The sequence below is a fragment of the Drosophila melanogaster genome, chromosome 3R, assembly GCF_000001215.4.
Source record: "Drosophila melanogaster chromosome 3R".
Classification (NCBI taxonomy): Eukaryota; Metazoa; Arthropoda; class Insecta; order Diptera; family Drosophilidae; genus Drosophila; species Drosophila melanogaster.
The window spans coordinates 23,260,609-23,281,164 of record NT_033777.3 but is presented as its reverse complement, the minus strand read 5'-3'; the positions used below and the strand labels follow the sequence as shown (position 1 = coordinate 23,281,164).

Genomic DNA, 20,556 nt, shown 5'->3' with positions numbered 1-20,556 from the left:
CAGTTGTTTACGCCAGTGAAAAAAATTTGGTTGCTGTTAATGCTTTACCAATAAGTAATAAAATTAATGGAAATATAAAAATTATTTTAAAACCAAAACTTTAAATGAAAATACAAATTAAATAAATTATTTAAATAGTTCAGCCATTTGTGCGAATTTTAATGACTGTTTCTTTTTTTGTCGAGGAATCGTCGAACACAAGTTGTTTCAAACAAATGAGCGCTTTTAAGTTCAAGAGAGCGGTTGCATGCGGTTGGTTCGACAGAGCCAGGCGAAAAAGGTTATTTAAGCAGCGTTGCACGCCGTGGCGTGGCCATAATATCAAAAAATCCCGACTAAAATTCCAAAATAAAAGATATCACGGGATGATAATTTAGTTTGTTCTATTAATTTGTATTGCCGCGGCAGGGTCCGCTCAAATTTAAGGCTCAATTTTAAATTCGAGTTAATGTGGTGCCATACCACAGTCGCAAAGATTTTCAACAATCAAAATAGTTTAATAGTAAAAAATGCGTCCGTGAGTGAGTAGTTTGGCGAAACAGCATCGGAAGGAGAAACGGAAAACGGCGAAGGGCGTGCAAAGCAGAAGTAACGGTTCCTGGCGGCGTGTGTGCGAGTGTGTGTAAAAATGTGCTTGGTGGACGACAAAAGAAACGGGATGCGATTGCAAGTGCGGAATTAAAATAAAATTCACACGAATTTATGCGCCATCCGCGTGTTTTTGCGAGTCCTGGGTATGTATTGGTGTATCAGTGTTAGCCGGCACTAGAAATTGTTGACCGAAAAATGGTGCAGTTCAAATTAGTTGGTAACAAGAAGGTGAAGAAAAACAGGGCAGCGGCTCATTTTTCGTTCTCTCATTCTCGACGTGCGTATTTTACAACTTTACAACTACACACTACTATTATGTGCCGTTGGTCCTGTTTTTTTTTCTGTTGCCTTTGGCTCACGTCATCTCTCCAAAAACTACGGCAATCAATCGCCGCCTTGGCCACACAGAGGAAATGAAGCTGGAATTGCGCGGGGTCTTAATTCGTTAATAAAATGTAAGGTGTGCACAATAATAGATTTTTGGATTGTCCGGTATCAATTGAAAAGAAATATGAATAACAGTGCAATTCATGAAAGTATAGCAATTTTTCTTTCTGTGTGCACACTTATTCTTACTACCCATTATTCTACGCACAGAGCGCGAGAGTGAGATGGAGAGAGTAGAGAAAGGGCGAGACAGGGCTTGGCCCCATCTCCATCTCCATTTTACAACTCCAACTTCGCTGCCACTGCTCATTTCATGCTGATTTATGGCTCTAATAATAGGTTCGCTCAACACACAGCTTCCGAAAGGATTACCACCCGAAAGGATAATGCATAGTTTGTGTTATTGGCGGCCATAAAAGCCCCCTTTAAAGTAAACGACCCTGGATTACAGTTAATTACAGTTAGCCGGGACAGTGTCATAGAGAGTAGGAGAGAGAGGGATACGCCTTGATCGATTTACGGCATTTAACGCTCAAGTGCGTACGCGTGTGTTTTCTTTAAACTCCACTGATTTGGAAACTACAAAGAAGAGTACTCTTATAATTAATTCATGCTTATGATATTTCAGGCCTTTGGAAATTTGCATCGTTGACGAGGCGGAATGAATCGATGACTATTTGCTGCTGATACGGCCACATCTGCCAGCTGTCTTGGTTCGCCTTCGCCCCTCTCGCTCGCTCAGTCGCGTTATCCTGTGGAGCTCCAATAAACAACAACAAAAACCAGATTCCTTGCCCGAGGCTCGGCATCCAATTCAAACTCCAACCAGATCCAACACGAACTTGGACTCGAACCGCAGCGAACTCCAACCGAAAGGCCTGCGCAGGAGTGAAAGAGAGAGGGCGAGAGAGACGGTGCGCGAACGGGCTCTCCGCCGGCAGTGGGAGTGGGAAAGGGAAGGTACGAGAGGCGGAAGTGGTGACATCTGTTTTGCCGCTTTGTCAGTTGGCGGATGCTGCTCCTGCCGAACACGAACGAACGCGAACGAGCACGAACGAACAAGGAGCGCAACGTGAACAAGTGTGGAAATTGGAATTTTTATTCAAAACAATGCCCCTGCTGCAACAGGTATGTAAATAATAATAAAACCCATTCGCACTCCAGAGCGGTAATTGAAACGCTCACGTACGAATAAAGTCGGCTAGAGAGAAAGAGGGAGAGAGAGAACGACCGAGCGAGTGAGAGAGCTCTACATCAGCTGGCTTTTTCAGTTCATCTTCCCAATTGGGATTCGTGAGTGGCTGGCCCGGGATGATCCTAATAAGATTAGTGCCCAACTTTACGCCTACACTTCTGAGAGTTTTTCAAACCACCCCACCACCCACTGAAACAGCCCCATCCGCCAACGTCTGTTGCACATTATGAGTAGTTAAATTCGATTAAACTTGCGGCGTTTTCTGCGCCAGACACCACTGCGCCTCCTTTTCGTCCTTTTTGCCGCCGGGTGGGCTTTTAATTGTACTCTTTGTTGCGCAAAATAGTTGCGTGATTTAATTTTGCTCGCCTTTATATGTTTTTTAATTCACTTAAATGAGATGATTCGATTAGGACACTGAGCGGTACAGAAAAAGCGCAGAGAGCAAATGGAAGCATTGGAATAGCGGATAAAAAACAGAGCTAAAGTTGTTGGGCACGCTTTACAACTGCCATTAGTATCCAGATTTTTATGTCTTTAAAGATTCGTAAAAGTTTGTCTAATAATCTTAAAACTCCAGTGACAGTACAAGCAGACAGCTATTAGCCTCTTATGGCTCAAAATATTACATGTCCCTTCCTGAGTTTTTCTTTATCCTCTGGAAAATTAATTATCCTGCCTGACAATCCGCTTCATATCAATACACATCAAAATTATGTCAGTTGCGGCAATTGCCCTTCACCCCCAAATGTGAATTACATGTAATGATTACAATATCCTTTATGCTGATACGCACATGCTAACCAACCCGACGACTCGGCTCATGCCCCCGCCGACCCCAGACTTGATTTAAGCGATCCTAAAGCGACTGTCAATATGTGTGACAGGTTTTTTAAGACGCTTTCCCTCCTCGGCGGAGCACTTGGTCCCATTGTTGGCTACGCGGCCCGTTTGTATCCTTGCCACGTCTTCCGCCTTTGGAAAAAGTTGCTCATTGTCGACTGTGACAGGAGACCCGGACCCGTCTATTGCTCATCATTCAGGCATTTGACGACAGACGACGCACAGGGGTTGAGGAAAAGCCGCCTTGACTACGTCAATGGATTGGGGATGGCTTTCAAAGAGGCGGAGATGGAAACAGAGGTGGAGGATGAAGGATGGAGGTTGGTTCTGTGCTGCATCCATGGCCCGAGTTGGCTGACAATGGAGCTGCGCATTTGTTACAATGTTTACACAAATATTTAAGGATAATCCGACGATTTCAAAGGGGTTATTATGCAATTTTTCTTCTCATTTTATTGTGGCTGCCAGCGGCGGCAGCAAAATGGTAGAAAAAAAAGATCAAAATATAGACCCAACTGAATAACTAAATGCAAAATGTCAATTTCGTCGTGTAAGCAGTGTCTATACCCCCCCCCCCCTTCCCTTGCCGTATTGCTATACATTCATATTTATTTGCTGGTAATGTCTAAAATGCGTCTACTTCTTGCCAACGTGGCGTGTTCTTAATGTCCTGCTTTCCGTATTATTTATATTTTTTGCACTCATTTCCATTGCGGCATTGCCTGCTGTTTAAAATGCCTATAAATAATGGTGGGGGCCACAGCGGAAAATTTGTCGGTCATAAGAAATGCTGTACATTTTATTTGCCATTTTAAGCCGTAGGATGTGTGATGTCATGCTCTGCAAAAGTCCATATCCTGCTGTAACATCGTTTCGTACAAAATTTTCCTTTATTGTCCTTGCACCAACGTCTTGGTTCACTGTCCAAGTGCAGGTCAGTCCATATCAATGACACCGGGATTTTGTGTAGCAATATGTCTGGCATTAAAACTTGCCAACATTACTGTATTGTGCATAATTAATCATAGAACCTTACTATTAAATTAGATCTATGCTCGTGGGGGTAAACTATGCTTAAAGCAAACTAAACTATCTGCTTTACCTGTTGATTACACACGCCCATAAATATTACACTAATAGTATAATTAAGTGAATGCTTGGCCGTTTTCCCTAAACGACTGCCTGCAATTGCCAGTTATTAGCCGGCTCAAATTTGATTGCCAGCGGGCAAATCATTGGCATTATTCAAACCCAAACTCGAGTGAATGCTCAAGAGAGGGCGGCAATCATTTCGAGCAAATCATTGTGCTGGGCGATGGTGTGGCATTAACAGTTGGTTATGTACACTTAAGTATATGCCGCAGGCCAACTTGGTATGTCCAGGCCGCCATAGCCTGCCATTTTCACTCCCACTACCCAATAGTACGGCTCCAGCTTCTGGTTCTGGTTCTGATCCTTGGCAGACTATTGGAATGTCTCGACATTTCGCGCAAATGCCAAAAGTACAAGGCGGCCAAGGCGTCCTCCAACAATGCGGTGGCAGCAGCCCCAGGGCACATCATTAAAATGTCGATACCAAGCAAATCACACGCCCGCCGCCAGCGAGAAGGATAACAACCAAGAAAATATCAACCAGGGTGCGTTGCGTTTGTTGCACTGCCGCGTTTTGTGGATTGGGTAGTGGTGCTTGGTATTAGGGCGTAGCCCATTGCAATATGAGCCTGTGGCATTTAACAAAAATGAGAAAGGAATAATACAAAAAAAAAAAATAAATAAAAGAAGAGTGCGGAAAATGGGAGAAAAAATGGAAAACTGAAAACAGAAAACGAGTGCAAAATTCAATTGAATTTACTTCGCCAGACGTTGCACACACTACTGGGCTCAACTAGCATTTAATGCATTGGCAGTGGTGCGGCATGCGTGATTGTGATGCGGCACCGCCGACACCGCCCATCGTCCGACGACACCCACTCACCCCTTTGTGACCCCCTGAACTCCGGCTGATGCACACCATTATTGTGGTTGAGCGGATGACGAAAGGTGGCCTGGTCGAGAGGGTATCAGGCCTTTTGGCCAATGGAATGAGCCCGAGGATGCGTGATGAGGGGACAGAAGGGGCTGGTGGGTTGGCGGTGGCGGTGGCATACACACACAATGCTGTTGCGTTATCATTAAAAGCGAACCAAAATGCGGCAAAAGAAAATAGAAGCAAACAGCAATGAGCAACAGCAACATCCAGTCGGAGCACCAACAACACCAGCAACAAGCAACAATAAAAGGCAAACCACAAAAGGGCAGCATCCAGTTGGAGTCGCCTCTTGTTTTCTATATCCTCGCAAAGGTTCCCAGCGCAACTCTGTGCAGCGTTTTTGAAACGTCCGTGATGGAGCAGTTTTGTCCTTGCGAACTGCAGGCTACAGATAATCTCTGTCGTCAAAACTTGTCATGAAATAAGGATCTAGTCTACGGGACATGTATGAAACTCTCAAAAAATATTAAAATGAAACCATTACATCAGGTTTCAGCATAAAATACTTTTAAATAGGTACTTTGTATAAAATTCTGTTTAGAATGACTAGGACTTGTTGAATTAATGTATTAATCAGTTAAAGCGTAGCATACTTAGAAGGGCATGATGAAGAAATATGAACTAATCAAAATTATATTTTTAATGCTAAGGCATCAGACATTCGAGATGATTACTCGGCAGTTTTGAAACTGTATTGTATTTCTGTTTTTTAAATAGGCCCGGAAAAGTTGTACCTTTTCGCCTCGTCGTGGGCTGCCTAAAAAATGTGCAGCATGCACCCCTCGTTGGTGGCTGCTTCTGCTGCTGCTTGCACTACCACCTTCATTTGGTTGGAGCTGGAGGAGAGCACCACCATCACCAGAAACAGATCCACAGATCCAGCGGCAGTAGCAGTGGCAGATAATACAGTGCGGAAAAAGCGCGTGTTTTATTTCCACTTAGCACTCATACAAACGTGCATGTATTGAAGGCCTGTTGACGGCTGCTTGGCCCACCATTCCGCCTCCTATGGAGCCACCGCCTGGCCGCCAGCCCACTCCTCACCCATCCACTGGCGCCCCAGAGAAACAATAACAACGGCAACAATGCTCCGAGAATCGGAAATGTTGCCGTTGAAACTGAAATGTCGCTACGCTTCTCTCGTTTGTTCGCCGAACGGAGGAGGGGCTGGCTACGCCCATGTAAAGGCTGGTGCTGTCAGTGACTTGCCTGAATTACGATATTGTTATTATTAAATGGATGGGCTGCATGCGAAAGGAAACTGCAACTGCGACTGACTCCGCTGAAAGGAGGATGAAGTGTTGGTGGTGCTGGTGGCAATGGAGGTGGTGTAGATCCTGCTGCCTGCGAAGACGTCTGCATGCGCTTTGATAGTTGAATTCTGATCCAGAAAGGCATTTAATGTCTTGTTTTCATATTGCACAAAACAGAGGACACAAAAACAAGCAGGCAAGCAAGCATCCATGGAAGGCATGCAGTTATGTAAATATGATGGCGACACATCGCGTAGTCAAAGCTGATGAAATGGCACTCCTCGACATGCTCAAAACTCAATTTAATTTGCCCAGCCATTGGCATTTAATGAAATGCACAGCACAGCACAGCTCAGCTCAGTACAACACAAAACAACACAAACAAGGCAGCATCTGCAGTAGGAGTTAAAGGAGGTGGATGAGGACGAGGAAGTGGATGGGGTTCAGGATGCTGGATATGTAGGCGCAGCAATTACGTGCCACTATATCGGAAACCAACGCCAGGCTCTGCTTGCTGTCCTGCAGGCATTTGCATCTTATCGAATCCTTGTGCCATTCACAACTCCGCCGGCCTGCGGACAAAGTTCGAAGTCAAAGAGGTCTCGACTCCGGTGAATGCTTTTTAATTTGCAAACATTAAACGCTTTAGTTATACGCCGCCACGGCATTCTTGGTGAATCCACTTTGCTGAACTTTTACTACAGGTATATAACGAATAAAACTTATAAACATTAGCACAGGTGAATGGTGCGCAGTGCTACCGGATATTCCTATATCTTAGATCCTCAGTTTCTGAACTGTAAGTTAAGATCTTAAGGTCTTTTAATTGATAGTGAATTGAAAGTATTGCTTTCAAGTTAATTTTTATTAAAAAACTAGCAGCATGGCACTGACTTTGGACTGTCCTCGTAATTTGCCAATTGTTTTTTGGGCGAAATAAAAACTTTGTCGTAAATTGAGTTGCATTTACATGATTTCCCCCTTGGCAGTCGGCAATCGTTTTGCAGCCACGACAGCAGCTTATAGATCAGAGCTCCATAAATTGTGCATCCCGAATCCTTTCAGGGGATTTAAGCACTCGCCACGTAATATGCAAACACTCTATTACCGCTGGCAAATTCAAATGCATTCGGCCATAACTCTTATCCTTTATGGACTTGCCAACGTCGCTGTTCCCGCTGCCCGCCTTGCGAATCCGTTTTCGCCCACAAGTTGGCAACATGTAATCGGCCATAAAAAATTACAACTGTGCATTAACCTCTGGCTGCGGTCACTGGGAGCGGGAAACGGGCGGTGGGCAAAGGGAAATCGAAACGAAACGAATCGAATGAAGTGGCCCTTGTGGAAAGGAGAGTCAGCGGGCAACGGAAAGCATGGAAAGGGACAGGAAGGGCAATGGCGTCGACAAGGACAACGTCGTTATTGAACGCTTATCACTACATGCCATCAAATTTTAATGCCGAAAACCCCTTTGGGCCGGAGCACAGCACGAGAAGCATTGGAAAAGGATGGCAAACAGGAGCAGGACATCTAATAAGTGTTGTAAGCGATGCAAACATAATAATTTGTATGACTTCTGAAAGCAGAAACATGTAATTTTACAGAGGCTCTGGCCCCGGAAACGCTTTCAAACCCACTTCTCCCGTCCGTCGACCACCATTGCCACATCATGTGTATGAGTGTATCCGCTAAAATGCAGGCCAGGCCCAGGACAAAATCCCAGCCAGACCGAAAAGCAGCAGAGGCAAATCGCTTGCCAAAAATGAAATGCAAGAAAAGCCCAAGAAAATGGCCAACGAGGCGGGGTAGCAGTGCAGGAGGAGTGGAAACACAAAAGCCAAGTCGAATGGACATAGGATAAATAACTACTGAGTTATGGGTGGAACGGCTCCTTGGCCCCTCGGCTGACATTTTCGGATCGGACGCAGAGAGATGCCGAATATCTCCATGTAGCCATCAGCTGGCGGAGAGTGTGGATGGGGATGTGGACAGTAGACAGTGAGAGAAGGATGCTCGGACATAGCAACGCCATTGAATCAAATTTTGCAAATCCTCGACGGCAAAAGAGACAAGCAGCAGGAGGAGAAGGAGCTGAAAATGAAACTGGAGCTACGATATAGGGGTGGTCCTGCAAACGGGGGCGATCTTAGGACGTGGGGCGCACGGAATAGAGGAGTCAATAGGCCAGGGTGCAATCTACGCGTGAACGGGTGGTTAAGATTTTTTGTCGTATTCAATTTCGTTGTTTATGGGATTTTGCCGGGAGGAGAGTGTAGAGTAGAGTAGTTGGCCGGGTATTGTCACTGGATTGAGCTGTTTCAATTGAAAAGTAAGAAATTGTTACTTGATAATTTCACTTTTACACCGATCTTCTCAATTGCGCAACAATATGTGAACAATAACAATTTTAAGATATTTACATTGAAGGTGCAAGACAATCGATTATAAATTATAGATTTTACGACCTGCTTAACCATCTGGTACTTGAAAAGAGTATCTTCGCTTTCTTTTAATGGCGGTGGCCTTAGAATTCTCGTTAGTCTCTTTGACGCCTTTTCTATTTCCGCCAGCGAAAGCTTTTAGCGTCTTACTGACTTTTTTGGACGACGGATCTGGGGAGGATGCGGTTGCGGATGAGAGTGCGAATGCGGATACGGACGCGGCCTCGGCATTACAAAATAGCTTGAAGACTATTTGTAATTTGCATTCATTGACGCCATTTTTTTTTATCGCCTGCCACAAGTTGTAACTGTGGGCGGACGGGCGTGTGACGTATGTAGGCTAGAAACAAAGTCTGAAATCCCGCACAAAAACACACACATATGGGCCACAATGCCGCCTCTCAACGGAGCCGACTTGTCCGGCACATCCCCGCATCCTTTCATGTTGGATAGGATGTGTGATTGCCGTGCGTGTGTTCGGATGTTCGTGCCATTTCCGACTTTGCACGTACCTTCATCAAGTTGTCATTCAATTTTTAAATCCATAGCAAGTTTTGTACTTAACATAGTTGTGACATCTTGACAAAGACTAAGGAAGCCGTCGACTGTCGCTTCGTTCCCGGCATTCAAAACTTGCCAGCGGATGGAAGTTCTTTTCGTTCCCCACCACTTGTGTCAGTCCTTTATGCTGCGATAGATCTTTAACTTGTGCCCCTTGCTGTTTACTGGTTTCATTTGGACCAGGAAAATCGCATCATTTCCACTTGCTGAACAAATGAACAAATGAGTTTTCGTAAGTTAATTTAAGTTCCAATGGAATTCTTTGTCCGCAATCGATCACTTGATAACATAGTGTCGCTACAGATCGGTGTGTTTATCGTAAAATACATTCTGTGATATATTTACCTCATCTCTATTTTGCCATAGAAAGTCAAGGACTTGTCCAAATCCGTTTTTAGGTAACTAGAACAACTCTTTCGCACTCACTCATCAGCTGACCACTGACCGTCGTTACTTGTTGCCTTGGCTTTGGCACATTTTTGCTTTATCCTCATTTGAGTTCTCGTCATTCATCCCACATAGACACACTTCCGTTTCCCGTTTCCGATTGCTGTCACTCGTCTCGATTCGTTGGCTTTCGTTACGTTTCGTGGGCTGCATTAATCCGGCGTAATGAGTTGTACGCCATTTTGCGCTAAATTGTTTGGTGAGTGCCTGATAACAATATTTGCACTAATTTGGCATTTTTAAGTGTGCTCCACTGACACTTGATGCGCTTTTAATTGCGCCCAGGCGCTCGAGAGTGCTTCAGAGGAGAGCGAGGAAGATTCGGAGGAAAGTGCGACACAAGGGTCGGGTCGGTCGGCTGCTGTGGGTGCGCTGCAAACTGGGTGAAATGTGGGTGGGGAAAAACTGAGGGCTGGAAGTGCTGCGGTGCGGCGGCATTGTCTCCTTGTGGCTGGCCTCGTGTGGTTGCCACGTTCTTGTCCCTCCTCCTCTCGCCGTTGCCTGGCGTGTGGCAAGAAATGTGAAAGATAAACGATTCATTAGTTGCTGCTGTTGGGTGGGTGGGCGCAGCAGGAACTCCTTCCATCCGCATTGACATACCTTAAAAAAAAAAGAAGTAGACAGCGAGACAATAAAAGTTTCAGCAACTGTCGACCGTTTTTATTACGATTGCAGTTCAAATTTCTTGCTTGATGTCATCGTTTCTACAAGCTTCACTATCTTTTCATTTCCAGTACGACACCCCCGATTGCTCCGGTTCTGGTGGCAACATGCGAGCCCTGAGCGGAGGCTCCACAACGGAGTTGCTGCAGAAACACTCGATAAGCTCCTACCTGGATCACCACCATCAGCAGCAGCAGCAACAGCAGCATCACTTGCAACTGCAGCAACACCAACAGCAGCACAGTCTGTTGGAGAGATGCAACGACGATGGATTGATATCTTTTATAAACGGTGAGCTCTAGAATTAGCTGAATTTGTTCCATTAGTAAGTGTATGCAAATTGTATGTCCCTTTGGAGAATCATCATCGCAAGACCATCAATTTTCGAATACGTGCTGAAAAACAGTGGGTTGTTCTTTTACTTTGTTGTCAAAACACAATAGAAAATATTTCAATAGTTTTTTACTTTTAGAAGTCGGCACACATAATTCGTAGACACTGTCATTATTGTTATTAACTTAATTTAATCATACACATCCTTTTTCAAGTCGGACTGCACCCCCGCCGTCCGCAGCCATAAATTTTCATTTTCATTTCCATTTCAAATTGTCGCAACGGTGCCAGCAAGAAGCGCTAATTAAATTTTACAGTACCAATCAAAATTTTAAATAAAATAGGCCCCAAATTGTTTCCGTTCAATAAGAAAGCGCAGACGCAGTAGTTGCAGTCCGTATCGAAGGCCAGAAAGGATTCCATCAGGATCAGTGCACACATGTTGGGAGTCGAGAAGCCATATGTGGTAGAGCCAGCTATGGCCGTAGCGCAGGACTCGTTTGAATTTGGCAGCAACGGCGATGGGAGCTCCACCAACAGCCATACAAGCAACGCCAGCTCCAAGGACCTTGGCAGACTGACTAGTGGCGACGGAGCCCAGAACTTCGCCCAAGACAGCAGTGCCAACAGCATTGACCAGGACAGCACGGACAACACAAACAGCGACTGCAGTACGCTTAATTTATTAGCAGTTTTGTCGAATATTTGCAAAGTGCTTGAGGGGCAATAGTTTTGATTTATTGAGGGCTGGACAAACTGTGCGATAATTGTTGACATTGTACTTACCCCCACCATCTTCTTCATTTTACTGCCTGCAGATCCAATCACACTGAACGATCTACTCGGCTTGTGCGGTGCCAGCACTGCCAATGAAGTGGTCGGTACTGGCCAGACCCCCTCGACATCAGCGCCGATACTTGGAGCAGGAGGAGGCGGAAGAGCAAATGGAGTTACAGCCGGCGCAGCAACGGCAACAGGAGTGGGAGTTGGAGCTGGAGGGACATTACCTGGGCCAGGAGTTCCATCGATCCAGGGAGGTGGTGGAGGAGGAGTCGTGGGACAACAAACCAATGCCTCGTGCAACACCTCAGCGGCTAACCCATCAGCCAGCTTCGGTGGCAACGGCAGCAGCAGCGACGTCAATAATCTGCTGCTCGCCAGTGCTGCTGCCGCTGCCGCCGCGGCTGCCGGTGATGGCGCTCAACTGTCCGCCAATGCGGCAGCCTACGCTCCGCTGACGCCCAGCTCCACTCATTCATCGGCCTCGCCGGGCACAAAGTCCAATTTTGACTACTTCCAGGTAAGGCCAGGTGTCGACATGCGATGTCCGCCCGCCCGGTTGATGCTACCCACGGGCTGGGACCTTCAACTTCTCTCTAACTGCACTCAATTTGCACCGAATTCTCCTAACTTTCTTGCTTGTACTCGTATCTATCCCCCGAAAAACCAACCTGTATTTCTCGCACGGTGGCCGTAACCGTCTTATGATTTTCTAACTTTCCCCTCTGTCAATGGCTCTGTGTGTTCATGGGTGGGTCGATAAATAAGTAATTTATTTAAATTAAAAGCCATGTGGAACTTTATACAAGTTCGAAAAGTATTGATAGTTCACGTAAAAGACTATATTTCAAAGAATAATATTAACTGTCTGCACTTGTAAATATCTGTGCAAATAATCGACCCACTCTGTATTCGTCATATAAACAAACGTTGCAAGGACTTGAGCATGCGAAAAACCTTTACTATAAACTACAATAAAATCGTAAATATAAGAGTCCTTCAAGGTATGCCAACTTCGTTTTAGCGAAGTTACCTATTGTCGTTACCGTTTCCTTTCCTAATTTTAATTTATTCGTTTGTTTCCATTCTTTCTTTCTTTTTGGGTGAATTGGCGAACTTAGTTTGAAAATGTTGCACAAAGTAACCCACTTAAGGCTTTCCAAAGAACAAACATCAGCTTCGATTGCTCTGCACCCTTATCGCCAAGTACGCCTACATCTATTTACAATCGCTCCTTTCACAGTTCACCTTTAGTCAGGTAATAACCGAAATATGATAATGTGGCACTCTCTCTGAATGATTTGAACACAATGATTAATCGACTCTTCCACTACTCGACCCTTGCAGCGACAGCAGCAACTCGTCCAGCGGCATTGGACTCTCCATGGACTCCATCAACATGTTCTACAACCAGCAACAACAACAGCAACAGCCGGAGCAGCAAGGTTACACCAGTTTGGGCAACTCCATGGGCAGCGGATTGGGACTTAGTTTGGCAAACGCTTCCACGCGCTCGAACTCGCCAGAGAGTCAGAACAGCAGCAATTCAACGACTGAACAAAATCTACTGGACATGATTGTAAGTAATTCGAATATATCTCAAGGGGGAAATATTATTTCATAGCTTTAGAAAATTATTATGTTCTTAGATTATTATTAATTACTTTTATTATCCAAATTAAGAAAGACACCATAGATTTTTCGTTCACTTTACAAATAATATTCAAACGCGTTGGTCTTTATTACAATTTATATTTTTAAATTTTTTTTTTTTCAAAATTGCAGTTTACAATAGGTATTATGGCTAAAGTTTTACGTGTGGTAAGGTCAACTTGGTAGCGAGCGAGCCTGATGATTTTTTTTTCTTAATAACAATGGCCAACTTATCCTATAGTTTATCCTCTAAATCATTCGTCCTATTTTACCTAATGAGTGAAATGTTGATTACTACTATCTTTTAGAATTTGCTGTCTGTAAATAGCAACAAAATTCCACATCAACAACAGCAACAACAACAGCAGCAGCAACAACAACAGCAGCAGCAACAACAGAATCAGCAGCAATTGCAGGTTCAGCAACAACATCAGTTGCAGCAGCAGTTTGTTAACCTAAACAGGAACTACGAGCAACAGATATCTGCCAATTTGGGTAGCCAACAACATGGGTTCGAGCACAACGGCGTGGGTGTGGGTGCTTCTAGTAGCGGAAATGAGAACTGCTTTAGCCAGTATAATCTAGAAAACATCACCAGTGTGGACATGGAGCTGGCCAAACTGCAGAATTTGCAACGCATCAACACGCTAAAGCTCCTGCATGCCCAAGCTCAACAAATGCCGCTGATCAACCAGCTCCTGCAGAGCTATGCCGGCAACGCCATAGGCAGCGTCGGTGGAAGCAATCTTGGTAACTTGATGAGCGCAGGCGGATCATCACTGATGACAGAAATGGCGGGAAACGTTGGCGGCATTATAACCACCAACGATGGCCACCTGGATCGCGTAGCTAAGTTCTATAAGAGTTCGGCTGCCCTGTGCGATGCCACATGCACATGGAGTGGACACCTGCCGCCGCGTTCGCACCGTATGCTCAACTATTCTCCCAAGGTCTTCCTCGGCGGGATTCCCTGGGATATTAGTGAGCAGTCGCTCATCCAGATCTTCAAGCCATTTGGATCTATTAAGTAAGTCTAACCTTAAGTAAAGCGCTACTTGTGAGTAACTGAAAAACCTTATATCCTCAGAGTGGAGTGGCCCGGCAAGGAGCAGCAGGCGGCTCAGCCCAAGGGTTATGTTTACATAATCTTTGAATCGGACAAGCAGGTCAAGGCATTACTTTCGGCCTGTGTGCTTCAGGTGGATGATTCTCACTGTGGTAGGAACTACTTCTTCAAAATCTCTTCGCGGCGTATTAAGTCCAAGGATGTAAGTGCAAAGGATAGTACGAATAGTATCCATATTTAATACTTTCATTTACTAGGTTGAAGTCATTCCTTGGATTATCGCTGACTCCAATTTTGTGCGATCCAGCTCCCAGAAACTTGACCCAACGAAAACCGTGTTTGTGGGCGCACTGCATGGAAAACTGACTGCCGAGGGCTTGGGAAATATAATGGATGATCTTTTCGACGGCGTGCTGTATGCTGGTATAGATACGGACAAGTACAAGTACCCGATCGGATCGGGACGTGTGACATTTAGCAACTTTCGCTCCTATATGAAAGCTGTTTCGGCCGCCTTTATCGAGATTAGGACCACGAAGTTCACCAAGAAGGTGCAGGTGGATCCCTACTTGGAGGATGCCCTATGTTCCATATGCGGTGTGCAGCACGGTCCCTACTATTGTAGGGAATTATCGTGCTTCCGGTAAGTTTTATTAATTTATATTGTAATATTTTATTTCCTACATTCTGTTTACAGATACTTCTGCCGCAGCTGCTGGCAATGGCAGCACAGCTGTGACATCGTCAAAAATCACAAGCCCTTGACTCGCAACTCCAAGTCGCAGAGCCTGGTTGGCATCGGACCATCTTCGTCGAATGTTTCGTTACCCTTCTCTGGCCAACGAAGTATCAGGGACAACAGAATGGGGAACGGTCAGCATCAACAGCACCAGCAGCATCAGTACCAACAGCAGAAACACCGTCAGCTGCAAGAATACTCGCAGCCCCACAGTCTCAACGTGATGGGAAACTCAGGAGCTGCCAATGCCGCTGCTACATCAATGGTAACTCTTCAGCAGCGGCAAATTCACAAGGTGCGAATACAGCGTCAACAGCATCAGGCGATCTAGACTGTTACGGCTTTTATCCACACCGTTTTAACGGATGTTTCCGCAATATAATGTGTGAGACTTTGGACTTGTAGGCGACGTAGAAATATGGCGGAGATAGTTTTCTTGCAGCCGATGGAGACCCGGGCTCATCATCGTCATTATCATTGTAAACACAGTTTTATTGATGTGTATATAATATCGGTACAATATGAAGCTTACACTTTGAGTTTCATTTAAGATAATTATTGTTAGACGACTCCCCCAAAAACGAACACCCTCGAATCGAAACAGAAGAGAGACCCCCATTCATACTATTTTTTGATAATCATGCTTACATATCAGCATTTGGAGCTGGCATTCGAATGCTAAATGAATGATACATGAAATGAGCAATTTCATTTACTCATACCCCTCATACAAATACTACTCAAGTTACTTTTTGGCTAAGAAAGCAGTTATTAATTTCTAATTTGTATGTTTAATTTTAAGGAAACGAAACCGCGCGGCAAATGGCTACTTGAAATGTCTCGACCAATTTGCCGCGCTGCGAGATTAGAAACACCATTTTTGTTATGTTTTGTGCTATTACTGAGGAATTTTATGTAGTTTCTTTTTACATAGCCAAGCCCCCGACTCGAGTTAATATGATATTATATTATTTGGATTGTCCGCTAAGCGTTTATCAGGAATTTCAATTTTTAAGAAAACATTTTAAAAATTGTAAATTCGTTTAACTCACCAGTCTCCCTTTTTTGTTTTTCATTGAATTGTTACACACATGAGTTATTATAAATATACTGTTTAGTTTATTTTTTGTTTTGGATTAGCTTTAAGCATTATCCTTGTGAACATTAACGCGATGCCTGATTGATTGTTGAACTATGTTTTAAGCATTTATCATTCTTTGGCTTTTTTGGCTGTTCCAGTTTTATAGCTCATGGGCAATAAGCATATAATTTATGTCTACTTTATTTTTCATGTATTTTGAGAAAGGATCTCTCTAGCGCTTATCTATAGAAAACACACATATGTATGTATACAAAAATATTACATAGTGTACATTACAAGGCTTTATATAATTTAAAACTTGATAAGTTTGTAAACCTACACAGAATAGGAAAAAAATACTTAAGTCTATATCTTAAACACGAATTGATCACTAAACGATAAAATAACGCACACACACCTATTCACCAACCAAACAAATATACAAAATCGCTATTGAATTCGCCTTGGTTTCATTTGGCATTTCCTAATCCAAGCTCAACCCAACTAAACACTAACCTGCGCTTCCCATGCTAATTGTTAGTCTTAAGAATTAAACGAAGTTAATATACTTAGTCGAATATCAAAAGTTAAATTCAGACGAATTTAAGCATAAAAACAATCAAATTACTTTACCAAGCAACTGAAATACTCCAAAAAACCAAAAAGCAACCAATGTAATCGAGTAGTTCAGACTTTACGAAACTAACGCTGCGGGTGTTATGTGACATTTTAACGCATCACTAATCTCTAGGCATAAATTGTTTTTAGCATTATCTCAAACATCACACTTTCACACAGGCATTACGATGAACCTACAGGGATTTTATGGTAGTCTTCGAAAGAATCAAATACGAAACCAAGTAATAATAAACAATAATTGAATGGAGAGTGTTAGCACAGATGGCTAGACAGCTGCAGACTAGTTGAATTTGTTTAGTTATTGATATAGATTTGCGAGAATAAGCAATTTTTTAATTAACCGATACGAGAACTGTGGATTGATTGCGGGTCTAGGGTAAACATGGATGCCTCTTAGTGTAACGGTTTCTGTTGTAGCGCCTACCTAGCTTAGTTTTCTTTGGCCTGGCCAGGCCAGAAAATCCCCGAGAAACTCTGGCCAGCAGCTGGTCGGTGTATAAGTAGCAATATACCCAAACCCACAAGTGCTGGACAAGTGCATTGTTACTAACCATTTACCATTTACCATTTACCTAGCTATACTCACATACATATTGCCTTCGATTAGGAGAGAGGAAAGAGGAGAACCCAAGCAAATCACCCACTTAAATCGCTTTAATGCCAACCACAAATCAAAATGCTTATTGACTACTTTTAACGCAAATGAATGTACTGTATATTCCACATCCTTTGCCTACCAAGCGAAATCAGCCTGGAAATAAGTATAGATCATAGATTGTAAATGGATATCAGCAGGGGTCAAAATAAGCTCCATAGATCCCAATATGAACCACATATATTTTAAAGACAAGTTATGAATGATGGGGAAATATCTTAACCTAAGCTAGTAAAGCTGTATAGATTATACAGATAAAATGGTGCTTTAGCTGAATTATTAGTAATCGTAAGACTTACCTTGATAGGGAAAACATAAATGCTCCAACTGCAACAGCAAAAGAGGACCTTATTTCACTTCTCACTCATTGGATAGATTCACATTTTTTAGCCTTAATGTTTATTAGGTGGGTGTTGATAAAGCAGTAACATTATTTTATTGATAGAACCAGCAAAACGTTTAAAACCTATTTGGAAACAAAGTGTTTTTAGCTCGCAAAAATCATGCTCACACATTTCAAATGCATACATACATACATACATACACTAAAATACCTACACTAGCACACAAATATAAATACACACACACGCGTACACATTCGTGAACAATTTTAAATAACTATAAAATTTACCATATTTTTATTAAGCAAACAAATGAACAAATGAAGATACGCCCAAACAGGGCGACTTTTAAATGGAACTTTTTAAGGCTATTTCGGCAAGAATTAATTGGCGACCCAATCTCGATCGTATGTTACACAGTTTTACTTTAACGTTTTTAACGCTTTTACAAGCTTAAGAGCCAAAGATAACGTGAATTTTAAATTAACACATGCATGTGTGAGGCAAACAGTTTTAAACTTTTCCATACTGGCTTTTCGATTTATTTAAAATTATAGTTTTTTTCCTATCGAAATAAACTAAAACTAAAGAGCAGATTAGGGAGATTAAACAAATGTATCAAAGATTAAATCCAATATGTGAAGAAACACAAGAAAATAAAGTTTAAACGAAATGTAAAGGAACCAAAATCGAACGCTTCCCACGCAAAACCGATAATATTAAATTTTAGCAAAGTAAAAAAAAACAAAAATGGAACATTAAGAAAATATGCAAAGCGAACTTAGGTAACAATATATATATAAAAATAATTAACAATCCAAATCCAAATACATATATTTCAAAAAAATAAACATATTTTACCGACGCAAGTCATCTGATTATCCAAACGTCTACTTTTAAGCCATTCTACACTATACAGAGTAATTATTTTTAAACTCAGCTAAGGTGCAAATCAATGATGAGGAAGTTCTATCGATGGAATATCTTTACTTATGCCGATATCTTTAGCACGCATTAACTAACCTATTCTGTACTCTAAACTAACTCCATACTACTCGTATTCGAAACCCTATACCAGATATTTTTACTATCGTATTACTGATGTACTGTCAACTGTATTCAAAGACACAAGCGAACATGTGAGACACATTTTGGGGGAACATTAGCAAGAACTTTGCAAATTGAATTTTAAACCAACAATATTTGCCCGGCAAATATGTTAAAATTAAGCGTAAACCTAGCGAGTAAGCATAAGAATGCAATAAGAACGGTTTTTAAAAAGACTATTATACAACCTATATATATATACACCAATGAATATTAAATAATAATTCAGAACGGAATACTAAGCTTTTAATGCAATAATCAAATACCACATATATACTATATACATACACTTACATATAAATATATATTTTAATAATTACTTGCGGGGCAACCGAATTGAGTTAAGAGCCCTGAATTCGTATACTGTTATAGCAGAGGATGAGAGTAAAGGATATTTAGAAGAATATTTAGTAACGGCCCTCGTCCTTTCGCCCAATATAAAGGGGTTGGCGGGGGTTCGACTAATTGATTTTCCCACCTTATATAGGAATATAAACAAAAATTACTGCAGTGCCATTTTAAATAGCTTCCGATAAGAATAAATATATACATAAATATATAAAGCAAGACGTAAATTGGTACATAAAGACCTAATACAGTTGGTTATTAGTTTTTGGAGGCACCTAAAAAAGTCCAGACTTCTTTTTTATGGGTAAACCGTACACCATATCGAGGGATTACAGCATATACAGTATACCCAACATGGAAGATTGTACAGTTTTACTGTAGAAAAGAGTTGGAACAAATATTTTGTAGCCGATCCTTTAACTTTGGCCACTGTTCATGCAATATAAATACATACAAATATAAATATATATACCTATTTATGTACTAAATAATTATTATATATTGTTATGAGCAAGAGTTCAAATTGCATTATGGTTATAAAGAATACAGACAGATACACAACTATAAAAGCAAATGGAACAAAGTTGAACATATTTTGAGTGCATGAACTCTTTTTGGGAACTTTTTGAGGCTTTTTTTTTTTGTAAGTGAAGCGAACAAACTTCAATCGAATATCCAATGATACTAATAACAATAACAAAAGTATATAACTCATGTAGCTAGGTATATTATCGAAAATTAATAAATCCCAAAAATATCTATATCAAAATAACATGAATTTTAATGAACCCCGTTACATAAACAGCAAACATAAAGGCTAAAAATAAAATGATAAACACCACTTCATTCATACTTCGTACATCTAAAGAGCTTACCAATGGAAGCAGTCAAGCAGAGCAAACTAAAAACGATAATAACTAAAAAAGTAATTGTTAATATTTATGCGCTTGCGACGGCACACAAACACAAGCAAATAAACTATGTACAATGAAAATATATTTACTAACAAATGTTATTTTTAACCAAAGCCATAGAGGTCAGATCTTGGGCTCCTGCCCGACCAACTGATCTGGTCCCTCATGTAATCTATAAATCCAAATATTTAAATTGAAACCATGCATAACAAGTATTATATCAGACATATGAGTATTTTAAATATGCCTAAGACACATTGTATACAATGACTGCTAAACCGACAAAACAAATCGTTCTCGTGAACGACAAATAATACGAATAACTCTGGTAAATGAACCCTCGCCAGAGGGCTGACAATATATGTACATTAAGTTAAACATTCTGCTGGCTAAGAAGGGAATTAACAATACACAAACTGACATATACATGTATGGGAATCTAAAAACACACAATAAAAGAAATAACAGATAATAAAGGACACACAGACCA

General features: G+C 42.0%; 1 protein-coding gene across 7 annotated transcripts; it reads left to right on the top strand.

Moving 5' to 3' along the window:
* The first annotated feature begins 308 nt into the window (after positions 1 to 308).
* orb (oo18 RNA-binding protein) lies at positions 309 to 20,555 on the top strand. Of its 7 annotated transcripts, none has more exons than NM_001275941.1 (10): positions 309 to 734; positions 1,607 to 2,106; positions 10,482 to 10,701; positions 11,562 to 12,043; positions 12,645 to 12,781; positions 12,871 to 13,102; positions 13,485 to 14,203; positions 14,264 to 14,444; positions 14,500 to 14,885; positions 14,940 to 20,555. In NM_001275941.1, exons 2-10 carry the CDS (start codon positions 2,089 to 2,091, stop codon positions 15,310 to 15,312), a joined length of 2,748 nt encoding a protein of 915 aa, NP_001262870.1. In that variant the 5' UTR covers positions 309 to 734; positions 1,607 to 2,088; the 3' UTR covers positions 15,313 to 20,555. The 7 variants fall into 7 exon arrangements, with proteins under 7 accessions (NP_001262870.1, NP_524460.2, NP_001163699.1 ...); NM_079736.3 differs by having other exon boundaries at positions 14,940 to 16,518; NM_001170228.1 differs by lacking the exons at positions 309 to 734; positions 1,607 to 2,106; positions 10,482 to 10,701 and adding exons at positions 10,855 to 11,174; positions 11,365 to 11,414 and having other exon boundaries at positions 14,940 to 15,511.
* The last annotated feature ends 1 nt before the right edge of the window (position 20,556 follows it).

Excerpts from the sequence above, each read along its gene's own strand:
- orb (NM_001275941.1), top strand. Across the intron at positions 12,044-12,644 it reads CCAATTTTGACTACTTCCAG|TTTGAAAATGTTGCACAAAG; the intron begins GTAAGGCCAGGT and ends TGGCGAACTTAG. Across the intron at positions 12,782-12,870 it reads CACAGTTCACCTTTAGTCAG|CGACAGCAGCAACTCGTCCA; the intron begins GTAATAACCGAA and ends CGACCCTTGCAG.